Source organism: Apteryx rowi, unplaced genomic scaffold, assembly GCF_003343035.1.
Source record: "Apteryx rowi isolate R43461 unplaced genomic scaffold, aptRow1 scaffold_248, whole genome shotgun sequence".
NCBI classification, from domain to species: Eukaryota; Metazoa; Chordata; class Aves; order Apterygiformes; family Apterygidae; genus Apteryx; species Apteryx rowi.
In genome coordinates this window covers 417,947-444,312 of record NW_020448841.1, presented here as the reverse complement: position 1 = coordinate 444,312, position 26,366 = coordinate 417,947, and the positions used below count along the sequence as shown (strand labels likewise).

General features: G+C 40.0%; 1 protein-coding gene and 1 long non-coding RNA gene across 6 annotated transcripts in view; one reads left to right on the top strand and one right to left on the bottom strand.

Moving 5' to 3' along the window:
- The window catches only part of LOC112966554, a 45,859-nt gene that overhangs the window by 9,590 nt on the left and 9,903 nt on the right, over positions 1-26,366 (bottom strand). For 2 of the 5 annotated variants that reach the window (XR_003253658.1, XR_003253662.1), the window contains one exon: positions 16,464-18,828. This is a non-coding gene — a long non-coding RNA (uncharacterized LOC112966554). Of the gene's footprint in view, positions 1-1,558; positions 1,625-2,860; positions 2,996-3,158; positions 3,374-16,463; positions 18,829-26,366 lie in introns of those variants that run through there. The other 3 variants (XR_003253660.1, XR_003253659.1, XR_003253663.1) reach the window with 3 other exon arrangements.
- Positions 316-26,346, top strand: CUNH7orf31 (chromosome unknown C7orf31 homolog). Its single transcript, XM_026066784.1, is given in 12 exon segments — positions 316-458; positions 5,393-5,596; positions 10,922-10,966; positions 10,968-10,991; positions 16,773-16,802; positions 19,080-19,264; positions 21,637-21,725; positions 22,835-23,009; positions 23,223-23,314; positions 25,509-25,635; positions 25,894-25,951; positions 26,087-26,346. Coding segments are annotated over 12 exon segments (1,407 nt in total). The 5' UTR covers positions 316-324; the 3' UTR covers positions 26,331-26,346.

Here is a 26,366-nt window from a genome sequence, read left to right as displayed (position 1 = left end):
AAATGATCACAAGAGATGCTTTCTGACGGCAGGTCCAAACTTTCTCCTGCCATTCCTTGAAAGTTTTTTTCTAGCTCCTGTTCACAAAAAGCAATGGTATCACATGCCTTTATATAATCTGGCTCTTTTTCTCATTTTATTCTGTAATCTGATACAAATGACTAGTAGCAGTAGTAAAGGCAAACATTGTTTCTAGCCTATACTTGACCAGTTAGGCAGAAATCATACATATGTTTCCTCCTTAGCCTCATGATGCACTAGTGGAACCTCTGATCATTTGATATTTCATCCCTGTATCTTCCCCTAGAAGCTCAAATATGAAACATGACAATGCTACATGACTTGGCCCACTACTATAGAGAAATGGAGGGAACTGACATCCTGTCAAGAACCTTTGAGTCTAATGAGGTACTAACTCCACTTCAAATTCCTTCACGTCCAACTGTCTCACAGGATAGGTAAGAATTGAACTTGCAGAGAAAAATAAATTTGTTAAAAGTATTTGGTATTCATTTGCTATTGCTAGAAAGTGTTTTCTAACAATTATATTTTTCTAGCCTGGCATAAATTCTGTAACATTTTCTTTCTTTCTTAACCTCATGCAATAGTCTGTCAGTTCCCTGGGAAATACGTTAATTACAACTGAAAAACTGACTAGTGAAATATGTTATAGTGTGACTTTAGTGCTCAAAATCTCCTGAAACAATTTTTGAAAAGAATAGAAACAACATGTATACTGTATTTCCTATTTTGAAAAAATGAGCACATTCCACAAAACTATCACCAGCTTTAATCATCTTATTCTTTGACGTACTCTTGTTTTGAATCTTTTTTTTTTTCTAGATTATTGGTTGACCTAAAATTACTGAGATAGACTTTTAAATAAAATTTTTAAATGTCAGGAAGCCTGCATTTTGCTTTAGTAGTCACCAATGTGTAGTCAGAAAGTTTCAGGAATCAATATATTTTTATTATATTTTACTGAACCAATGATACTGTTTAGCTATAGGGCAGGATATCACTGAATTCCTGCAGTTTTTATAGTTTTGGAAAGTTGAACCTCTTTGTTGCTCAAGACTCATGAAAAAAATATTTTTAGATGTAAATTTGTATTTTTTACATACATAACAGACTCAAGAGTCAGTCTCACATCCTCCACTGTTCTTTGACATGAGATTTTATCTCTGTTGTTAGGAAACTAACCTACTCCATCTTACTGAGAGCCTTTTATTTAATACTTCTGACTTTTCCATTATTTCTAAAGTCTCATAGCTGACATCTGAATTCCAGTCAGAGTATTTCGATATTATTGGATCATCACACTTGTCAAGCTCTGACTCAAGTCATCCCACTAACATATCTTGAAGCAAGTTTTTGTGTTTTAGATCTTGTATTACAGGAGTTTCGGTGAGTTTCCATCTGAACTGTTTTAATGATTGAGAGACCAGCACGTTTGCTGAATTATAGGCCTGATCTAAATCCCAGTGAACATACTAGAAGGATTTCCATTAGCTACATAGGATATCCAGGAAAAGGATGAACTGAGCTCAGAATGGACCACACAGTCAGGGTCTCAACACACCAGCAAAGCATCTTTCAGATGACAACTGTATTAGGCCCAATGCTGAAACACAGATAAGAACAAGTACAGCTAGGTCATAACATGTCTTTTCTCCATGGACAGGAAAACTTGTATTGTAATATAGACAGTGAGCTACATTTTCTGCTAATGTAAACATATACTTTAGTGAACTCACCAATTTACAGCTGAAAAGAAGGTGGCCACATGTTTTAGACTATCATACATGTTTTTAAAATGGTACATTGTTTTTCTAGTCATATATTTACAAGCAGATTAAATAAATGGAACACAGTTGTCTCAGCTATTTAAAATACTGCATCTGTGAATTTTATTACTTTATCATCTTGGACTAGATTATTTGTCATCGGTATTTCCACTGATAAACAGTACCCTGAAAAAACAGAGGCATGTTTGTGTGTTTATATCTACCTAGAAGCCAGGTACTCTAAGCATTTTACTCTGTAATCAGATGATCAGATTCAGTATTGATATAACAAGCACCTGGTAGGGCAAATTCAGTCATGATACTGAATCTGCGAGTTAGATGAACACAGAACAGGTTATGTAGGGAAAGATGGTAATAATCCTGGCAGAGTGAAGGTTGCCTGGCATTTCTTGTTAAAAAACCCTAGTTTCAGTTGCTTGTAACTTGGCCTAACTTTAGTTACTCATTCTGAAATTTCTAGGCCAACAGCCTGCCTCAAGATGCCATATGTAGTTATTTATACATTCATTGGGCAAGTGTTAATAAAAAAAAAAAAGGTTCAGCTGCTTCAAAAAAAATAGGAGTAAAAAAGTTGTTGTGTTTATTCTGTCTACTAATTCATTCAACAGTTCACAAACCCTCATGCCTTGAAGAAAAATGTACCAAAATTGGCAAACAATTTTGCAAAGGTAACATTAGATTCTGTATTTCATATGCTTATAGCAAGTCTCTAATTTATCTTAGTGCCTCTCTCCCTTACTTTTCATATTTAGAATATACTTCTGCCCTTCAAGGTGAATCCTGCATATCCAATCAGACTAATTCTCTAAGGTTTTTACCAGTAAAAACTGAATGTAAAAGATGCCATTCTGAGATACACTGGTACAGGCACCCAGTGCTGAGTACCGACTAATTATATTCCCTGAATCCCAAATCAGGATGTTACATAGTGACTATGGCTACATTATCAAGTAATGTGCACTACCAGAGAAGATCTGTATAGTGAAATAGTGGGCGCTGAGGATTTGAGGTCCAGATAAAAGGCATTTCAGATGTTTTTTACTTCAGATTACCTCTAGCTTGGTTCCAGGGACTGAATGCCCATCTGTTGCTGCAGTGTACTCCTGGTGCATTCCTGGAGCACCTTTTCCAGGTCCAGGTTATTTAATCCAGAAGGAATCCAGTTCATCTGCTCCAAGACCAAAGCACTGCAAGTAGAGACCATTGGGAGATTCATGTCAAAAGTCCACTCCTGATCCAATTAAAGCACCAGTGTAAATGCATGTGAATCCTAGGTGAACTCATGCAGAGCCAGCTCCTACCTACTCACCTGAAAACTCAGTCTCCACAGACCTTATGGAAGCTCTTGGATATTCCTTAGATGCATTAGCTTCATGTGCTGATCAAATCAGTTACTGGACCCCTTCACAAGCTCACGTTCTGTGATACTGTATTCATACACTTTGGTTTGAGTCCCCCACAATGAGACAAAGTTGAAGGCAAAAATGTAACTTTTTCCTTAAATAAAGGGAGCACTAGAAGACTTGCAAATCCATGTGATCCCAGAATGTTAGCATATTTTTCTGCTGTTTATTGGAACAAAAGAGTCCAAAGCTAGAAGCTGACTGTCAGAATTCAGAATAAATCTAGAATCATGGAAGTTAGAAATGGAAAGTCTTTATCAGGTCATTGACTATATTCCTGAGACAGTGAAGGATTGTTTGCTATATAGTCTTTAACACTTTGTCCACTCTAGCCTTCCTTTGGTATTCTCTGGGCAGAGACAATATTTTTTTTTCTGTGTCCTTGAGATCTTTAATATCACTGGATCGATATCAGCTATAAATGATTCTTTGTGAGACAGGGACTGGAAACATTTTAAGCTTAGCAAAGCCCTGTTTGGTCTGAATGGCTGATCAGACCCTGCTACCTTTCTGTACAATGTTTGTCTTTTCTGTCTAAGGTAAAGTGGTTGTTCTGCAATTTAGTAATCTGTAGACAGCAGTCAACAGGAATGATTTATTAATGTTTCCAGTGAGAGTCAGCTTAATGAATACAAACACCACAGTCATGCAGGTGACTTGGCATCAGCCTTCCTACTTTCAGAAAGGGGAAACAAGGCTTTAAACAGAACTTTTGAAAGAGATAAACGCTTGGGTTCCTTAGCAACTTAAAAACAGAAAAGCTCTCCAATAGTCCACGGCACATCAGGTGGTTATTTTGGTTCATCCTACAATACCCTTTGTGCCATGGCAAAATGCATAAAGGAACAACATAGGGCAGCAGCAGAGTGGTGGTAAAAAACAAGTAACAAACTAAATGATAGGATGCTACTCCACTGCCAAGAAACCACAATGAACAAAATGGAGTACAGCACTGTCCCTGCCCTGTGGACCATGATCTCTCTCAGAGATTTCCCTAAGGTCTATTTGGATACCTGCTACAGTTAGAGGTTTTTGAGTTAAATGTACTCTGAGAAGAATTTTTTTGCATTTATTTTTTCTTCCTTAAAAGACTTATAAATACTTGTGACCAAGACCAGGACTGTAATACCCACTTCATAGTTAGATAAATTGAGATAGACCAAATTAGTTTATTTCTTTGCACAGTTTAGGAGATGTGGACTCAGGGATGTTATTCTGCCTTCATAGCAAAACAAGATCAAGTCGCAGTTAGGGGAATCTTATACCAGAAAAACACCATAAACCTGAATCCAGCTAGGACCTGCAGAGTGGCACTTATTCCCAGTGTAGCTTAATCCAGACACCCTATCCCTCCTTCCCCAAAGTTTGAGTTACCCTTTAAAGGTGTTCCTTAATAAGGTTTTCAGAAAATTCTGGACAACTAAGTCAAGGTTAAATCACCTTTTTCAGTTCTTATTTCTTTTAATAAGAAAAGGGTTGGCTGTGCAGATTTTCTCCTAACTGGGAAATCGTTGCCACCCAACAGAAAATGAAGTGTTAAATTATCAGTGAGTTTGGGGTCCACTTTCACAGCTCTAAACCAAAACTGCATGAGGTAAGCATGCATCTAAACACATTGAACTGCTTGATTTCAAATAATACAGATATATGGAAATGTACTGAATATATTCAGCCACTAGCACATCCACGTGAAGTGCCTGATATAGCTTGCATTCAGTGTGACTTACAGCTACTGAAGAAGAACATTTCTCCCCCCTCTCTAGAGATGGACAGGAGAGATTTTCAAAGGAACAAATAACAAATCCTGAAATCAGTGGGAATTAGAGGCTAAACCTTCTATCTGTGCCACTGCATATATTCTCTGTCCATATTCCACTTATGTAGTACCTAAGGGACAGTGCTGGTATCTATGTGTTGGCAGTTACATCTTGATTACATTCTGAGATACAAATGCTGCACATATCTATCAGGTTCTTTCTTCTTCTCACTGATCAAAACATAATGGACTTGATTCCATCTTCATTAAACGATGGCCATTCACCCCTGTACTTCTCCTAGTGCTGGTTCACCATCATGGCTTTACTCTAAAAGAAGGCTGGGTAACTCATAGCCATGAAAGTAAAGTCAAATTTTCATTGTTAAAAAGGTTTCAAGTAACTATCACTGTCACTGCTGTTAAAGGATGTTTTGGGGGCTTCTTTTTTTTGGATATAAAAAGTTCAGGGAATCCCTTCATTGGTGCAGGCTTCCCTGGGGAACAGAAAGGGAGCATGGAGGAACTGCACTACTTGTATTGCCAGAAGAACACAGGCCAAAGGATGAGCCTTCCTATGCATTTGTTAAAGGACATCAACATTATGGTAGTGCTGTAGACCGCTGGCCAAGGTAGGCTAGACAAACACTTCACACAGTCAAAATGTTTAAGTGAAGGGTGCTTAACAAGAATAGCAATAAGCAGCAAACAGGTTAGAGAGCAATGCAGACTGAGCCATGCAAATATCTGCATTCTGAAAATGGGGCAATTGAAGCTACTACCCTTTTGCATGATGCTCTAAATATTAATGTGGGAATACACTGGTACCCATAAACCTCTGCAGTGTGTTTTGCTGAAACTCTTAAAATTCCAAATTTCCATATTTCATTTATTTTTTGTCCAAAACGTGGTAATAATTTACTGTTGGCTGTTGTCCCAGACATCCTTCCTGACCTTAAAAATGTCACTAATGGCATGATTTACACTAATGCTCAGCATCAAGAAATCCCATAGGCATAAACATGAAAAGTAGGTGCTCAGTTTTTTCAGAAAGCTGGTTTAAAAGAAGAGATCAGACTTCATTAGACAATAGCTGAGAGGAAGAGCTCTGTGGATGCTTTATGAATCAGGACTCCTTATCCTTGCTTCTTACTACACACAAATTCCTCTTCTAAAACTGAACAGCAACACTGTCATGCCAGATTCCTGGATGCTCTGTTACTGTCAAAAGATATAACCTTGACTGAAGACTACCACTCAACTACACATGAGCCAATCAGACCCATCTCAGCAGTGGATTTCTCAGCATACCTAGCTCTGCACCTGCTATGCCACCATTGGCCAAAATCAACTGAGTTTAGGGCATGGCTACTCTCCCCAGCCTTGCCCTGTCCAGGCCCTGTCCTTGACTCCATGACAGGATAGCAATCCAAACATTCACACAGAGAAGTTTCACTTGAAATGATAACAGTTCCTAAGAGTTATGGGTCCACTGGGCTCCTGGAGCTCGGATTTCACTTGGGACATGCAGTGCCTACTAGCTTAGGGTCAGTGCAAAATCAAAATGTATAGCACCTTGCACACAGAGTCATAATCCCCACTCTTTCCTGCCAGGCCAAACCCCAGCCCAGTGCTTTATGCCTAGTAAACACCTTACCCTAGACACAGGGACTTGCTGATATTAAATCAATACTTCCCCAACAGTATCTCTGGTCCTAAACTGAACTTGAGTCTAGCTCCTCCTTTCCCTGTTCCTGACCTTAACCTCAACCTTAGCCCAGCAGTCCCTATTAGGCCAACTAAACTGGATGACTGTTGCAGCTCTCAGGGAAAAATGTAAACAGGCACTCCAACAGGCCAAGTCTTAAGGCTTCAGCTCATCGCCCTATTAGCCAAAATCCAGAACCTAGCTCTAACCCTAAYAGAGGGTCCCTGCTGGCAGATCTAAAATAACCATCTGGTTCTTGCTTGAGCTAGCTCTTCAGCCTTACCTGGTAACCTGCTTGAAAAATCCAACCATAAGTTTGGCTCATTGATCTGTATGATCTTAAAGCCTGCTCCTATCATAAATTCTCACATGATGATTTCTGCAAACCTGAGACCTAACAATACCCAGATAACCCCTTGGTGAGCAACCTAACCCTAACAAAGCCCTGTCTAGACCTATAAAAAAAAATCTCTGGATATCAGGGAGTAGTGTCTTAAGGCAATACATGAGTCTGCACTCTCGCAGTTGAAGCCCTGTTACACTGTGAGACAGACATGCAGCATGTCTTTGCTTCTTCCTCCAGGGGTTCAGAATATATTGGGCTTGTTTCCACTTACACTGAAACCAGTTCCCAAACTTCTTAATCATCATGATAGCATTAGTCAGGAAAAAAAAACCAAACAGGGGGGTGCCTAGCTAATAGATAGTTAGGCAAATGATGCCAAATTTATGTTGTTGAGACAGTCAGGAAGGTTTCAAGTCACCATCATTCACTTACAGGAGAGTTTTGAAGGCAGAGCATGCTGCTGCTTAGGGCTGACCTGGAGGAGTTCAAGGATAGCCTTCACCTCTGCAGGCTTCCCTGGAGGACAGGAAGGGAATATTCAGGATAGGCATCTGCGTGGTCATTCCAAGAGTTAAAACATGACTCAAAGATTTGAAACTACCTTCCTGTCCTTGCTCTGCTCTTTGTGATCATGAACAAGCCTCTCTGTAAAATGAAGCTGATGGGACTTCCCTCCCAGGAGTGCAACAAGGCGCTGTGATCCCACAGTGATAGGATCAGTGCAAGAATGCATAATGAGCCCAAAACAAGACTTTTCTTTACTCTTGTGTTTTTCTTTTTCGAATATGCAGTTCCTTGCCTTATTTTTTTCTAGGCACACTAGTGTAGAGCCCCGATCCATCCACGTGAATCCCAGTCTGATGAGAAAAAGAGGTCAGGAATCAAGCCTTCCCTTTTCCACAGTATGGAAAATGTCTAAGTGTCATACAGTCTGTGTAGCTCTGGTAATGTTCCTGCCCTCAGTCTGTGAGCAGGAAGATGGTTTGGCTAGTTCAGGCACAGTACATAGGTAGGAGTCATGAGGTGACTCCCCATGAGAAGGTAGATAAATGAGACAAGGGAACTAAATTCACTCTCCTAGAAAACCAACTTAGCAATCAGAATGGAGAAGAGGCTTGCAAGCCAGTTTACAATACCGTATTGGTGTCATTCTTTTGTTGTGTGTCCTCACAGCAAAGTGATAGTGCAGAAGCCTTGTCCTGAGCATACCAACTCCTCACAATCCTGATGAGGTCACCTCTGGTGCAAAATAGAGTAGTCTCTCTTCCACACTGAGTTTCTGAATTACTCAGGTTAGCTTCCAGATAAGTAGCAGAGCTACAGTACCCCCAAGGATGCTGCCTTTGCAGGTCTCAGTGAAACCGACCAGATACAGGCTAGAAATTAATTAGGAACTTAGTGTAGTGTGAACAATTATGGAGGAGAAAGCTGAAGTGAGCAAGATGTCAATGAAGTATTTTTGCGGCTGTACATCTCATAGCACTGGCACAAATTTCAGCAGGAGAGGTATTGTTACCAAAAGGCGTAATAAAGAGAATGCCTGCTTCTTAATACTACATTGGTCTTAAGGAGTTTTTCTTCCGATTTCGGTGACAATTTCAGAAGCCCAAATAAGTATGTTTATAATGCAACTTGTAAATAAAACCCCAAGAAATATCCACAGTGAAAAACATTTTATTTTTACAGAGCAAATATTGCTTGTTCATGAGCACTTTACAAAAATTGTTGAATAAAACAAATCCTACAGTTGGGGTTTATTTAAATATAGCCTTCTAGCAAATAAAGTATTATCAGATTATGTTAATATTGGTATTTTCTATATATCTGTGGGACTTGGGGCTGTGGAAGTATTGTGCACAGGGCAAATACTGGCATGCCAGGCTCTGTTGTTTTCAAACTAGTAGTAATAGGGATGTGTTTGCTTGTGCTTCATTTTTCTAAATCACTCTGAAAGATGTCTATGAAATTTTATGAGAAGAAAACAGAGAAAACATTTTTTTTTCAGCACACCTCTATATAACTAATATGTGGCTTTTATTTCTGCTGGCAAATTTCCTCAATATATGAACTACGGCACACCAAAAGAAATTTTTTTTACATGAGAAACTATGAGCTGACAGAGCTGGTTTTAAGAGGAAAATGAAGTAATGCTCAGTGCTCCCCAGTAGATGTCAGGGTGCACAGAGTAGCGGGAGGAAAACTCAGGAGTGCTTCCTTTTCCAAATGGTGGAGTCACAGCAGGGTTCAGGTCAGAAGAATCACCTGGAGATCACCTGGTCCTAACCACTGCTCAAAGCAGGGCCCCCTCTCCAAGTTAGAGCCAAACTGCTACAACTATACATGCTTTTCTGGGTGGGAGAGGCAGTGTCCAATGCAAAAATCATCCAACCCCTGATTCGAAGAAAGCACAAGCCAAAGGCCACCTTTTTCAGATAAAACTACTGCCACTTTGCAGAGACACTGCTCCGAAAGACCCCAAGGGCAATGTCTTGCTATTGAGTCATGCTATCCACAGGCAACAAACGCAGAAGTGAGTAAAAGGTAGTAGTAAAAAAAGTAGTAAAAGGTGGACCTTTAAAAGCACAGTAGTTAAAAGCAGGCAAAAATTAAACACTTTCAGGTGAGCTTTTTTAATGCTGGAAAAAGAATTTGTATCATGGCAATCCTATGTGTATGTCGATAGTCCCAAAATCAACATTCAGGACTCTTATGGCACTGGATTTGGCTATAAGTAGAATGCTAAAGTGAGTATTGCTGCTCTATAGATGTTCCCTTCTGCAGCAGAGCCTTGCATGAGAGCTGGAAGGCTAAATCTGATCACAGATGCCTGTTTCTAGATTGACTGCATGCATAGCACAGAAGCATATGCTACACTAGCCAGTGCTAATGTGGGAGAGTAGTCATCTCAGCTCCTTATCGCACTCCTGCAGGAACCCTGGCCCAGCAATGGCAGCTTAAAGAGGAGAGAGAAAGCAATGGCCATTCTGAACTAGTGGTTAGACATGGGGTATACAGAGCAGTGCTGTAAGGAGATTCCTGTTAGACTGTGCTACAATTCCCAGGCTCTGAGAGCCCTTTTCAGCCAGGCATAAAACTCAAACTCATGCCTTTTGATTCCACATCATTTCCCTCCTTTTCTTTCAGCCCACATCTCTTCTTCAGCCATGCAGTTAAAGCCACCCATTCCTCTTAGCAACAGACTCTTGATTTATCCTTTTGAGTTAAGCTCAGCTTTAGCAGGGCAAGGTGAGAACTACAAGGCTATTTCTAATCCCAGGGAAAATCTTACTGATTATGGCTGATTTTTCCAGCTGCATTTCCTTCATTTTGGCACTCCCATTTGCTCTCTCATTTGTTTTTCCCTGATGCCCCACAATAACTGCTTTGTTTCCTTTGTTTTAACTCTAAGACAAGTACGGTGCTGTCTTGATTCTTTTCAGTGACAAGGATCATTCAGTGTGGTTGTATTCTGGGAGCCCTTTCACATCAAAAGGAACTGAAAGTGTTCCCCATAATGTAGGAATAACTCAACTTCTGACAGGATCAGAAGCTGGAACCTGCACCCATTCAAGGCATTCCCTGAGCTCCTACCGAGTGTTAGAGGTGCACAGTCAGGGGCTACAAGGGCCAGTCTTTCAGAGGTGGAAGTGCTCAGTGTTCTCAGAAACTTTGGATTCAGGCATGTGTGCTCAGCACCTATCAAAATCCAGCCCTGCATGACTTAGATTTTGAATCTGAGAATAGATTTCCACATTGGTAGTATCTATGAATTTTGATATTAAGGGTTATCTGAAAAATCAAGACAAAAACATATCTGTATCTCTCTTATTACAATTGCTTTGGCTTATTATAAAAGTGTATTTAGCATATGCTTTCTATATTTATGCTTTTCTCTTTGCACAGAGGCCTTCCCATTGAACAATACTATTACGTCACCCAGCTGAAAAAGTGATGTGCGTATGAATGATGAGCTGTAAGTTTCAACTGCATTAACCAGATTGTGTATTTAGTGAATAAAACAGCAAACTGAATATTAATTCCATGCTAATCAGATTATGCACATACAATATGAAATGCATATATGATACATGAAATGTGAAGGGGCATGTTCTGTAAAAAGGGGTTAGCTACAAACAAAAGAGAGCAAACACACTTGGGAAGGATGTTCAGAATATGGCACTGTGCCCCTTCACTTTGGTATCTCTTCAACAAGGGTCTATGAATCTGTTTTACAGGTTCTGTATTTATCAACTTGTAATACTCAAAAATATTGGCCTTTTGCTAGTTAGAATCCAGATTAAATTAGAACTGAAGTAACCATAATGCCATGTGTATATCAGTCTATTTTTCTGGTGTATATACACAGAAATATTTTAGGAGGAGTCTTGACAAAGGTTGTTTTCCTCACTGCTACTGTTTAAGAGAAAGCACATTGAGTAAATTTGGATGCTGCAGGATTGCTGCAATCCAACTTTTTGCCACTTGATGGCACCAGCAAAGCACTTAAACTCCATTAAACTACAGAGATTTTAGATTTAAGATAAAGTAGGAACATAAATCTTAAAAAGCAGAAAATGAACAAGTTACACCTCTCACATTAGCATTAGCTTAACTATACATCAAAATATAGTTAGACAGAGCATATTAGAATCCTGAGAATAATTCTGCAATGATTTTGCTGGGTTATATCTACAGGGCTGTGAGGGCCGTCGTGTGACCCCCACAAGTTTCTTTAGCTCTGCCCATGTGAGGTACTTGCTCCCCATTCTGTGTAATCTCAGACACTTCAGAAAAGCAGGAAAGCTAAGTGTAAGCTGGCCACAGAAGCTACACAAGGAAACCTGAAACCCTGCTCTTTGTAGTTCACTGCTCTTCACAGGCTCCCCTTTTTACTATCGCATTACAGTATACAGGACAAGCAGAGTTTGGTTGCCTACAAGAGAGTACTGGCCAAAACTCCTTTTTACTGGGACAGATTGTGACCTTTGACCAGCAGTGAATATTAGAGGCATTGGCTGAGCTGCTTTTGCATAATTTGACTAGGACTACAAGGATGATGTCTTCCTGCAAGTTCCCCAAGCACTACGTTGACAAGATCTGGCCCATCAGAATGCACTTTTGTAAGAAGATAATGGATCATTTGAAAATTGCTTTAAGACTAATGTCCATGCAAAGTGGGCACAGTCCAGCCCATTTTTGCACTGTGCACACAATGTCCCAAGTCTGAGATATAACATGGATGCAGAATCAGGCTCACTTACCTTTTAACTCTGACCATTTACATGGTTTTCCACTTGTCTCTCATTTGCTTAGTCAAGCTGCCTGATTCTGTTTTATTTAATCTTAGAGGGTCTAACACAACCTCAAGAAAACTCCACTGACTGCAGTAGAGTGATGCCAGGGAACAATTTGGTCCTCTGTGGCTTGATAGTCAAATAAGTGTCCTGTTATGTGACACTTATATTGGCAACCCTGAGACAACAGCAGAAGCACAAGCAGATTGTGGAGTAAAAGTAAAAATGACCTGTTGCATGGGATAGAAGGCCTGCTGTGTTTTCAGTAATTCCTAGGCTAGGCCAACCTCAAGTGGATCTTGGTTAAAGATGTTTTCAGACCCATTCATTTCCTAGAAAGCGCGTTCCTCATGCCAGTCCTTCACCAGAATGAATTATCCATATACCCAGGCTGGGACAGAGATCATAGCCCTTTCTGGGAATTTGCTTCCTTAAGAGGAAGTAGCAGGGACTGCTGTGACTATCTGTCCTTGTGATAGCTCTATAAGGAAGAAGGAGGTTTTACATAAGGGTAGATCAAACTCTGCCCCAGTACATACTGAAAAGGATATGACTTTAGACTCCAGATGTTTGACCAATTGCACATTGATGTACTTTCTCTATCAGTTTTGCATTCCCATCATAACCTGAAACATACTGGGTCTCTAAAACATTTTATGGTCTGCTTTATGCTAGTTTGAGCATTTTTTTTCCTATGAGGTTGTATTTTCTCTGTCTTTTAAAGACTTTTAAGTTGAAGGAAAGGGTATTTCCTTAAAAAAAAGTGAAATACATGCAAAAAAAATCTCCTGTGTTGATAGTTCAAGATCTTTCATAGCAATTACTCTCCCTGCTGTCAAGGGACTTTCAGATGGTGACAGCCACACTGAACCTTTCTTGTAAAATACCCACTGAGTGGTGCTCTGCAGGCCTACTTGGAAGCTATTAACACTTAGTTTGTTTACATTATAGCCTGTGAGGCCTCCTTTGAGCCATTAGTCTTTTGTGGGAAATGAATTACCAGGCATTTGCAATAACTCCTTCATGGGACAACTTTGCCATTGTCTTAAGTATGCACACTACATATCCTTGTGCAGTTTTGCATTAGAATGAATCACCTGGCTCAAACACATCTACTTTTCTTAAGTGCATTAGCAGTGGGCCACATCTTCTCTGCCAGTCAAATGTCCTCAAGAGAGAAATGTAATCACCTGCTTCCATCCAAACRGAAGGTGTAATGAGCCCTCCAAAGTTCACATTACTGGCCAAAGGGATCAAACAAGGCCACAAAAAGTCTGAAAGGGCTTTGCTCCCTTTTGGAGTAACCCACACTAACCAGATGATCATCTTCTGGTAGGTGTCACTAGTTCCACAAACATACACTAAATCAGGCTACAGTGTTTGCAGCTGTCCTTGCAAAGGCAATGAGCTTTTGGGTGGGTTCAGTAACAGAACAGAATGAATAAATACTGGCTTTTTTCCATGTGGGTTTTAATCTTCTTTCACTGCTTGTCATGCAACATTGCATTGTCATTCCTCCGGCTTTCCCCAAGCTCCCTGACCCCTGGTTCCCTGACCTGCAGCTCCTTGACCAAGCAGGTTTTAAGGTTAGGCAAGGTAAGTGATTGCCTCCCTCTGTAAGAATCAAGGGAAGCAAAGCAAGCCAATTTACAGATGTGAAACGTGTTTTATTCTCCAGTGGCAATTCTCTTCCTGTTAAAATTAGCGAGAGTAATAAATCTTATTCTCTTAATAATTTACTGAGTACATGGGGAACTAACAGGAAAGAGCTGCAAAAAGTTCTCTGGCCTAATCTAGAAAAGCTGAAGGTCATGCAGCTGCCTGCACTGCACCATTCTCAGGCCAGTACCACACCTGCGATAACAACCAGCTCTGTAGAGGCACCTACCACGTATCTGACAGTACAAAACTTGTGGGAATTTGGAGCCCTTAAGGAGGTCACACAGGTTTCAGTGTGTCTTTTATTAGCATTTCTGAGCTACTGAGTCTCTGCATCCACTGGTTTGCACTACACCATGAGGGGAGACACAGAACTGCTGCAGATGAAGCACAAACAGAAGTGTTTTCCATATGGATACTCCCTGACATGCAACCTGGTTAATGCCTATTTTAATCAAAAACTGTTCAATGACTGCCCACAGTGTACTCATTGCTACAGAAAACGGACAGTCTTCATCTGGACCATGCCTTGGGGCATGGGGCTCTCCAAAACCGGGAGCGTAAGTCTCTCCAGCTTGAGCATGACTTCAAGAGACTGTGATAGACCCCACATCCTCAGTGGACTGAACATAAAGGGTCACATAACTACACATAACTACTGAACAACTGCATTTTGTGTGATACTGGCAAACTTCAGCAAAAGTCTACTAGAACTCCAGTGAAAACATCTCAGAGCCAAATTTGGACAAATTACTATTTCTTTCTCCCTTCCCAGTTAGACCTCTACCATTTCTATACTGCCATCCATCCTAAGCAGCTTCAGGCTTGATTACCCAATTTAAGTTTTAAAATGTAAGGAACACTCTAAATACCTGTCCACTTTTGAAAATGTAAGGCTTTGTAGGTTGTTACAACCTGAGCTCACAAAGCCCCTCTAAATCATGTAGTCATGGAAATGCACACTTATCCTTATTTTACTGCTGTCTCAAGTTTAGATATTATAATGAAAAGTGCTCTGTAAAGGTACATAAATAGTTCTCCCATGCTAGAGCACAAAGGAGACTGATTCTCCTTATACTTGCACATTTATATCACGTATATGTCCAAWGCAGAATGCAACAGGGAATGCATTCCAGCACAATGTGAGTAAGTGGAGAATAAACACTAAGTATTTTTATTCAACCTTATGTCTACAGTGCCAGACAATTTTTGTTCTAACTGTAGAAATAGAAAATCAATTAAAAGTATTTGTAGAATAAACTTTTCAAGATTGCTTTTCTGTAAGTGTGGCTATTTCCGTAAAGGCTTTCATTTTTCAAAACAGACACAAAGTTTGAGTCTGAGTTCTAGGTCGTCACAAATATAACAGTATGCAAATAGATGTGAGAACCTGAAACTTGTTTAAATCCTGTTATTTTTATAGCATCACACATTAACACGAAAATAGATCTTTTGTTCAGCTCAGTAGAACCATGAGTTGATGAGTTTGATGTAATTCATCAAAACACCCATAACTGTGGAAATAAATGAGCCCAGGACCGTATCTAAGCTCTTTGAGGAACAGGCCATGTTTCATCTCTGTATTTGTACAACATCTGTCTTTATGGAGTTCAGTTCAGTGATGAAGCGGCGAGGTTGCAGCTCTTGAGTCACAGGTGGCTTGAACAGAGTCTGGGTATAGCTCCTATGCAATGGCTATGCCATTTAACTTGGCTACTGGGTAATCCCCAGCTGTGGGAGGAAGAAAGTTCCCCCGGGAACAGCTGAGGCTGAAATGATGGAGTCCCCATGGGGCCTGATAGCATCCCACACAACTCTGTCCTCAAACTGAGTTGTGGGAAGTCTGAAAAGTTATCACCATCTCCCACTTGGGAATGAATCCTGGGTATCTTTCTCCTCACTGAGAAATACTAGGGCTCTTGGCCATATGGAGGTTTTGGTATACGGCTTATAGAATCAAGAACATTGATATGACCACTATATAAATAATAAAGAGTAAAAAAAAAAGATTATCATCAGGCACTCTTTCCTATCCATACATTGTAAAGACCCTTTCAAGCAATGCCTGGTAATTTAGCCTTCCTCACCAAACACATGAGATTTTGGAGTTCCTGATAAACCACTTAATTTCTATATCAGATCATACATATGTCCAGTAATATTATCTTTCAAACATCTTTTTCTCTCTCTTTCATCATACCACAAAGAACCGCTAGAGCAAATTAATTATTTTTTAACTCTTAGACATATTTCTGTCTTGATACAATTGCCAAGAGACTCTTAGCTAGCCTCATTGATGAAATTCTTGCCCTTTAGAGTTAGTGTTCTCTTTTGATTGCTTTTTTAAAATTTATTTGAAGCATAAGATAAGTTCTATGGTAGAATATAAATAATTTATCAGCATGGAATGAATGAATACTTTCTCTACAACTATGACTAGGATGATATATTTTCTGTTTTGCATTACTGATAAAAGGATTTATTTTTATAAATAGAGCATGCAGTTGTTTATTAATATAGAACGTATTACACAAAAATGTAAGAGGCTGGATATTTTTCCTCACTCCTTTCAAAAAGACATTCTGTGCATTGCTTGTTCCAGGAGCCTTTTCACTGTTGGCACTTAGCAGCATAAAGCATTTCTCACAGAATGAGTGATATCAGTAAGAATATGGTCTGCAGTACTCACACATTGATTTGTCTCTAATGTATATTAACTGCACTGATTCAGATTAAATGTGGGATGTGCAAATGTACATGGGACATTTCAAGTTACTTAATATTTTTCTTCTCTAATATAGGCTTCATAAGCCGCCAGACAGTTTGGCTAAGTAAGTACATTTCACTTATATTGTACCTTATCTTTTCCTAATGAAATAAAAAAGGCAAGTCTTTTCTCTTATAGCCATAATTACACAGTGAGGTTCCTGGGCAATAAGCAGCAGCAAAATTACTAAGCAAAAAGCTCTCTCTTGAATGAGGCATATAATGACAGGGTTAGCAGGTGAGCAGTGTTTGCCTAGTACACCCATTCTACGGGCTAATGAGGTTTCCTGGCTCACTTGAGTATAGCCTATTTACATGATGTGAACTGAAGCATCTGGGAGTGCAGATAGGGGATCTATGGTATGGATACAGCAGATTTATGGGAGAGAAGCCTAGCAAAAGTGTAGGTTGGTGAGACATCTTGTTACCTCATGATGCACAGCCTCAGGAGTTTGGCTCCCATATAAGGTGGAGGCTGTTTGGTTTTGTTTTCTACAGCAGTTGGAGAAAGGTATTTGTTCTCAGTAAATTACCATATGCAATCATGGTAAAGTTTAGATGGATCAAAATGGGTTGCTATTCTCTTTTACTAGAATAAACCACTGTTTCATCTTCCTTGAAAGATCCTTGCCATTTCAGAATTTTAATTAGTTATTGAATTACTTTATCATGAAAAACTGAAAGCTGAAAAGAACAGCCACAGCAATGTGGACACTCTCCATGAAATTCCAGTTCTCAGTATCCCACAAAGCTCCATTTTAGCTTTACTCTCCTTCCTCCCAGAAGTAAATGTCTTTTTAGGGGCAAATTTTGATTTCACAAGCAATCAGTTATTATTAACTGGAGCTGTACAAGAATCAGAAATCCACACTTCCCTTTCCTTAAGCCACATAAAAGTAAACATGAGTTGATACGACTGATTATGTACAAATGCTATAGTTCTTTTCTTGCTAAGGAACAACATAGCCAATAAAGAAGCAACTCCTCATTTGTCCTTTCTTCTGGCTACTTGTTTGAGTATCTATAAGCATGCACAATTTATATTTGACTATTTTATGGTGATAAATGGTTGGCAGCTACCAGGGCCACTGAAGTTGGATGCTGACCTAGCAGGACAGTTAATTATTCTGTTTTTACATGAATAGCAACCAGTGCCCTGATCCAATGACATTAAATCCCTGTATGAATATTAATGTGTACTGCATTGGAGTTTTGTTCAACTAAGCCCCAGGTTTGTTTAAAATAATTATATCTGAAGGGTCAAAGTATGTTTCTGCCATGGAGGACATAGTTACTGCCACAGGAAATCACACCCAGTGTGACTCATATCTAGACATACTATAGTCTCCTGTACAGCACAGAGAAATGTACAATGGCTGTGTGTGTTCACTGAGCAATCTCCTCTCCTTCTTCTGTTTTCTGCCTTAACCTTTTTTACAGTTCTGCAGGTAATGTGAATGTTTCTTTTAAATGAGTGGGATTGCATCTGCCATCCTTCTCTGCCCCTTTCTAAAGCCAAAATCTGCTTTTCTCAAGGTTGCACTTGTGTACAGCAGATAAGACTGTTTCTGTTTTGATTAACTTTCTCCAGCAGTTGTTTTTCCCCTTCTTCTCTTCCTCACACTGTTCTTCATGACAATCTTGCTTTACTTATCCCTTCATCTCTGTCAGTTCTGGTGTCTTCAGGAAATATTTTTTCCCTGGAAATCCTTCTCATGAGTTCTTCAGTCATTTATCGCTCCTAGAGCCTCTCTTTGCAGAGCCTCCTGTCCCGCATTCCATTAAGGCCAGAGGAAATTCCTGAATATGATGCTATCCAGTACGGTTTGTGATAGACTCATGAGAATAGCGTTGTTCTGCAAGTTGTATTCATATGTAATTGTAGCTAATGGGAAGATTGTAATGATAGAAGCCAACATCTTTATTTGCATCTGGGGTTTGATACTGAGGCATCCTTTCTTGAGTTTGACTTGTGTCCATCTTAACACCTCAGAGAGAAATTGCTGAATTCAACATGTACCACATTTCACTGTAGAGTTTGTCCAAGAGGCATAGTAACCTATGGAGTGTTAATGACGCAGGTGCCCAGTTCTGCAAGTGACAAAAACAAACACAATGTTCTCTTTATGTAGCAGAAGAGGTAGGTCATTGATAGATAGGCAGAGATCATTGTGAACTCCTTGTAGGGTGCAAGCAAGAGAGGACTGAGGAACTAAGGTTTCTCTGCTACTCCTCTCCTAGTTCTTGCAGAATGCTATCTTAAATGTTAAAATGTCTGTGAAATGTGAAATAAAGAAACTTTGTTTTTTTCTGCCCTTCTTGCCAACCCAAACAAATCTAAGACCACTGTGCCTGCCCTCTCCCACCTCTCATCCCTACCAGACACACATCTCTAGGTACGCCATGTTCCCAAACTTCAGATCACCTGAGGATTGATACACTGGGGTTGAGGCAAGCCATCATCAGCCTTTTCATCCCAATATGCCTACCAAGGCTTTTGATGTGGTTGTTTTGAGGAAGACCAAAGGTAAGAGAGCATTCAGTTCGTTTGCCATTTATTCTTGACACTTATTTAGAAACATTACTGAAGTCGTGTTTCTCCTTTAAAATGAAACTTAACAGAGCCAGAATCTGAGAATTATCAGTAGTCAAGCTAAGCACATTGACTTAAATTGGAGCTCTCCATGCTGATAGCTGCAAACTCCATTGGGGATACCTCAGCACTGAGAATGCTGAATTAACCTCTATCTCATGTGAGCACCTTGCAGCCTCAAGAGCCAATGGAGCTATCAAACTGGCTGTTATTTCCCTACAAAAGCAAGGTGTATCATTCAGTGTATCTGATATCTCTGGTCAGGCAAATAATTCTTCCCAGTCCCAGGGAGTGGCAAGGAAAAGAAAAAAAGGCATCTGATGAATCAAAACCCTGCAGTTCCTGGGCCAAAGCCATGCCTGGCATAAATCTACTGAGGACAACAGAGGTACCCCTGAAATGAGTGCTGAATGATTAAAAATATTTAATCACTACACAGATGGTATAACAAGTTCCAGAGTGACAAAGCAATCCTTTTTAGCCCTCATGAAGCTGAGATGAAGCCCTAGACATTCATTATATTCAGATTACCATGTAAGCCATCACTGAGATATTTGTTTTTAACCCTAGCAAGGTGACTTTTTTTGCTAGAAAATAACGCAGATTAGAGCAGTATTCAATTACACTGAGTTTTAGCATACCTCAGAGCCAGAGTCATCAATCCCATTTAATGGCATTTGGCTCTGAGAGCGGCAGGAAAAGAGCATGAGATTCTTGGTCTTGGTCTGGTTTTCCCAGGAGGCAGTCATCTGCGTTGCATTTTTGCAAGATATTTCTTGTTGGAAGACTTTGCAGATCACCTGCATGAACTGATGAGCAGCTCTGGACAGCTGTTGACCCCATAGGCTTATTAGGTATTTGGGACAGGAGAAAGCATGCCTTTTCACAATAAGAGGGTTCCTGGTGCAAGAAGGTGTTCACCAGCACCTCAGTTTGTCATGGCAGTGCTTGCCAGGAGGGGGCTTGACAATAACTATATAAAACAGAAAAAGCATATGCTGGTGTTGATAAGAAGCTTTCAGTAGAGTAAAAGCTGTTAATGTCAAGTGGGATGTCAATTTGCATTAATTAGCTGCCATTCCCAGGCATTGCCACAGTTCTATACAGTAATGTTTTTAGTTTTGTACATGAGCAGTTTTTAGTCCATCAAAACCAAATATCTCTCCACAGAATATGCTAGAAGTAGTCATTTTTAGTCGCTTTTCTCTGATCATTGTTCAATATAAGTAACAGTAATCACATGCATGGAGGTGAGCTTGCAAAGCCTATTCTTGTGCAACACGAGGATCACTGGAGGCCAAGATCTATTCCCAGCAAAGCTTATCAAGTTCAGAATTACTAGCTTAGGGGGCAGCTACTGCTGACACTTAGAAAATATCTGAACTTCATTTGCTGCTCCCTCCATATGGTTTGACTTCCTCTGAGACCAGGACACTCAGGTCTCAGTGACTGAGGGAGAAATCTCTGGTGAAGTCCAGATAACCTAGAGCACATCCAGGTGACTTTTACCACTGGAAGGATATATTTAAAAGCTTTGTGCCTTTTCCACATCTTAGCTCTACAAAGTTCAGAGTACCCATTATGTAGTTAGCCCTGGCAGCATCATTGTGAGGTATGTAGGGTAACTGAGACAGAAAAGCTGAAGAAAAAAAGCAGTGACAGAGCCAGGGTTAGAAATGAAGCTCTTCCAAGCATGCACTGCAGTTTCATTTTTATAAGACATCTAGTGGCACCCAGTTATTCCTCTAAAGGTGACTTTACAGGTATAGAGCCACCTTCACAATTAATCAAACCTTATTGATCTTACTGTCTTGTTGTTTGTAAAAACCATGCACACAAAATGCAATAAGAATCTTCCAAGCTGGTGTCTGGATTAATCCAGATCTCCTGCAGTAGGTCATGGGCAGATGACCCTCTGCAGAGTCAGCTGTGTTCAGGGGATTCAGCCTTCAGCTGCTTGTCACCACCTCTGTGCCAGAGGCAACTGATCCTGCAGATCTGCTGGTGGAGATACTCACCTGAGTGCTTCCAGAAAGGCAGCTGGGTTAACTTCAGCTGATTAAATGGATGACCTGGGCTAACCCTGCTGATTTGGTGCCAAAAGAGTGCAGAAGAGTTCTGCCTGCAGATCCATGAGGTCAGTCTCCCAAGGTAGAAAAGACATAATCAGCAGCTCACAGAAGTAACCTCTTCCACCTACACAGCTGCCTGTATAGCGAGCGTAAGTCTACAGCTTAAAATGCAGATCCACCTGTCATTCTGATCAATGGTGTTACATTGGAATATGTTAAATATTTCTGTTGCAGGTAATCTGTATAGGCACGAAGTGGTCAGTATTCCCTCTGACTCTCAGAAGGAGGCTGTGCATTGGCTGGGACAGCACACATACTTTCATGTATGTAGTTTGTATGGCTGAGCAAAATGTCTTTCCCTTTATTATTATTTTAATCAAACCTGAATGTATCTCTTTCACAGGGGACAATTTTACACAGAGAAGTACTATATTGTTCCAAACACTGGCAAGTCATGAACTAGGCATCACATAAACAAAACAAAGAGCAAATGACTTTAGAGAGAGCTTTCATCCACCTCAGCAATATATAAACAAGACCAGAAGCTAACAGGCTGTCCTGTGACGAAAGTCTTTTAATTTAAGGACTAATTATGTCTCCTAGGACCTAGCTAAGTAGCTATGGAGATAAGAAGCACATGAAGCAGCAAAAATGGCCACTGACCGTATATCTGGGGAGCTCCTCCCTTCAGAAGCCTAGATAAGGCTCTGCTGCCTCCCAAAGAAATGGGTTTGGTCAACAGGAGATCTATGCTCTGCCTTAACTCTCCACAAGTCCTACCAACATATGGACAGGCTAGTGTCTCCATTTCCATGTTTTGAAGGAAACACACACCCTCTCTGTAGACGATCCCTTTCTCCAACCTTGCCTTACATAGTTGTAGTGATGGAAAGGCTAGGCTGGTCTGTGAAACAGAAGAGTGAATATGTTGATGAATGGTCAGGTTTCTACTACTCTTCAGCTTGGTTAAAAAAGTAGTTCTCTTCCCAAAGGGATCTAACCTAAAGTTTGATGACAGATCAAAGTCATGAAGAGTTCAGGGAAAGACAGAGATAAACAAAGATACAGATACTGCCTTTTTAGACACACAGCCTTATAGATGTGGCAGGGAAAAAGGTAAGTGGCAGTCCCTTTTAAGGTACGCTATTAGTATGACTGCAAAACAAAGTATATATACTATGCAAAGTTCTGCCTAGGTGTGGCTAGTGAGAACCTGATTCCAAGTTATTTGGATTGTGTTCAACTAAACCATGCACCTGTTATATCTTCCACTTGGGTGGCAATGAAGTACTGAAGATATTTTTCCACCACATTTTTATTAGCATTTTCTAAACAGATAATTTCTAGGGGTTTTATTTCAAAGCTTTAAAGCAGTATTTTTATACAAAACACAGTTGGTTTACATTTTACATATTTCTTTTTTATCCTTCAGCTTCCTAAGTTTGCTGAACAAAAGGGTCAAATATACTATCCAAATCCACCAAAGATAGTGGCCCCTAACTCCACTTTTAAAGACCTAAAACATAACCTCTCTCCAAGAACAATGAATATGTTATGAAACAGTGAAAGGGCTCAGTGGATCACAACATATAGTCGGGACTTCACAGGTAGGCATTTTTTGTTAAAATAATTTACCTGGGATAACAATGAAAGGCCACATGATATTAGCACCCGGTTCTCTCTAGAAAAATCATTTTTAGTCCTTTAGTAATAAAGATCACAAAAGCTGTAAATTATCTGAGATTTTTCTCTGTTTGTGTGACTGACCATTCTCATTTCCCTAACAAGAATGTGTGACAATAAAATATGTCTCCATTAAGGCAGAGGTCCTATGAACCCCCTTAACCTGGATGACTACGACATGAAGGTACTTGATAGATTAATGCAAGAACTAGGAGAAGATGTGGAACTTGTAAGTGCTGCAGTTACTAAGGATTTGATGCTTCTGCCACAAGTACTATTGGCAAGAGTATTCCCAGATTCAGCTAGCAGAATTAAACCTTTCCTCCGGTAATACACAACTGCAGGATAAGGCTCACTCTAAAACAGAGACAAAAGTTCAGTACAGCAGATCAGTCCTGACAAAGCTGGTTGACAGAATTCTTATAATACATTATAATTCTTATAATACATTAGTGACTTGTTCTGGGTTTGGGGGGAGGTTATTGTGATTATCTGCTTATTTTTTATCTTATCTTTTAAAGCTGCCACCAACACATGACTGCAATTCAAAGGACCATTTGCCTTGAGAAGTATGAGTAATAATCTCCATAAAGTGATTTGGCAGCTCTCCTGTGAATGGTACAGCACTGCAGAGACATATTGGGTAGATGTTCAGCTGGTGTAAATCAGCCTCACTCCAGTCATCAGCTTACTGTCTTTACTGCACGTTGCCTCATTCGATAAAAACCCTAGTACTATTGCAAGCTATTGCCTCCTTACTAACTACACCAGTTTAAGTTTGGCATAGTGTATTCTACAATCCATCCTCCTCCATTTACATGAGTGATTTGCCTTTTTACCTTAAAGGTGCATCAGTAACATGCAGTTCCTTAAAATCACTGGATTCTATTTTAATGCACAGGTACTCTGAAGAACATAAAACTAGATTGAGAAACTCCATGCTTATTGTCTTCAGAAATTTGGTGCTCAGTGTGCTCCGTATAAAGCTGAAGAGATATTATTTTTCTTAAACACTACACATGCAAGCAAAGCATTACATGCTATATAAGCATAGCAAATCAAGTTGAGCTGCTTTTTGCTCCTGGATCATTACCTATAATGACTTTTCAGTGACATCTGTGCCTTGTCATGCACAGTATATATACAAATTTAATTGATTGTAACTGACTAAACAATTCTGCTGGTAAAACAGAAGGAATGGATTCCCAGTCACCCTCCCAGAGCACTGCTGGCTTTACAGCACTTGCAGGTTCAAATTTCTTTGTCTCTAATGCCTTCTGGCAGCTAAGTAACAATTTTCGTAGTTATATTCCAGAAAACAGTCCTAGATGAAAAGTACCAAAATTATCCTGCTTTTTCTATTGGATTTAAAAAAAAAATCTAAGTAATGAAATCCCTTTAAAAGGGTATTTACAGGTTTTTGATAATTGAATCCCTGTATCTGAAATGGAAAAGCTGTCTGGCTTTCTCTCCAGTGTGATGAAGGAGCAAATATTTTACTTTATGCCGATGAACACTTTCAAGAACACTTTCAACAGTTTGCCCCTGGAAATGAAAATCCAAACTAGCAGCTTATATCAAGTCAAACCAGAACAGTTTTATTGCCCTTTAGTTTCCAAAGTGTGATTGGAAAAGTCCTACCCTGGGCCATGCAGCTTTATCTGAACAATATTATCCCATTTAAAGGATACATACATTTAATATCAAATGCTCAGATTGTTCAGCAGAGTAAGTTCTTGACTGTCAGTTCTTTGGGTACAGCTCTGATTTACTTTGTTTGGACAGTTCCTAGTACAAAGTCATTTTGACTCTATGCTAGTATCCAAAGCATCAACACTACAGATGATTAATACGGGATAATAGTATTCAAGCAGTGGATCAAACTGTGATTGAAGGAGCTAAAAGGCCAGTGAGCCTCCTTAGTTCCACTTGTAACTGTTCCTAAACAAAGTTAAAAATACACTAATGCAAGTCATCTTTTATATTGTCACATTGCTTAAGGGATCACAAATTGGAAGACAGATGCTTGTAGAAGGAGAAGGTGGCACAGGACATTTCTACACATTTATATCTTATGCACAGGGATGGGGCAGAATATTTTGTCTTTTCTGAAGCATAAAGACTGAATCTAAACTCCCTATATGGCAGGGCAGTGACCAATGTCTGGGCTGCTCCCCTTCACCAGCATCTATTTTGCATACTGTCAGAGACAAGCAGAGCCCAAGAGTGACACGGCTTCCATGCCTGGCACAATACCTGTCCTAGTTCCCAGGTGTGATGCTTCCTTCATTTTCCACAGTGTGCACTACTAAAGGTAGACTCATAATTGAACCATTTCACTAGCTGCAGACAATGTTTACACCAATCCCTGCTAAAATAAGAGTCTCAGGCGACAGTGTTAATTCTGTTCCTTCCCCCATTAGAAAGAAACATTTCTGCCAAGCCTTTCACAAGTGAGACCTCTTGAAGGGCGCACTGCACATTTACTTCAAGGTCGACGTCCCCATGAATCAATTCTGCAAGAACAGCACTCCTCCGAGGTTCAGATGCCTCCACCTTTATACAGTGTTCATACCATTGTACCCAGCTACTCAGACACAAAGCTGAGTAAAATAAAAGCAACAGCCAGTCAGCAGTGCAAAGTGACAGAAAACACAGATCAGAAATGGGATGTGAGCCAAGAGCAGGCCCATCTGTCTCAGATATGTTACCAGAAAGATGATTATCTGGATACAAAGCCACCAGCAAACAAATTTCAGAAAATCATTGACACGTGGCAAACAGAAGCATTGTACAGGAGGCACCTTGCAGGAAGGCCTGAAATTGAATCCCTTCCAAAATCTGCATGTTCCCTTTCCTATAAAGAGTTGAAGCCCAGCCATTTGGACCAATATAGAGTATGGAACAACCCAGATAGTCTACGTATGCCTGGCTTACCACAGGATGTAAAGAGTGAAGAAAGTGGAACTATCATGCACAAGCTTTGGCATCAAGAAGCAAGACAGCCTCTATGGAGATCAGAGGACAGGCCAAGAAAGACAGCACTGCCTGAATGTATCCCCAGTTATGAGGTTCCTCAGCACTGGACAACATTGCTGGAGCTGCAGGATTCCTTCTCTAAGACAGCAGCACACAAACATTTTCATGATTCTATTGAAGGAGAGACAAAAGATCTCAGAGATAACATTACTGAGAGAAGGAGACACAAATTCTATGGTTTCAATTCTTTTTATTTCTACAACTGACACATTCCTTCAGTCTTGAAGAATAGAGTAACAAAT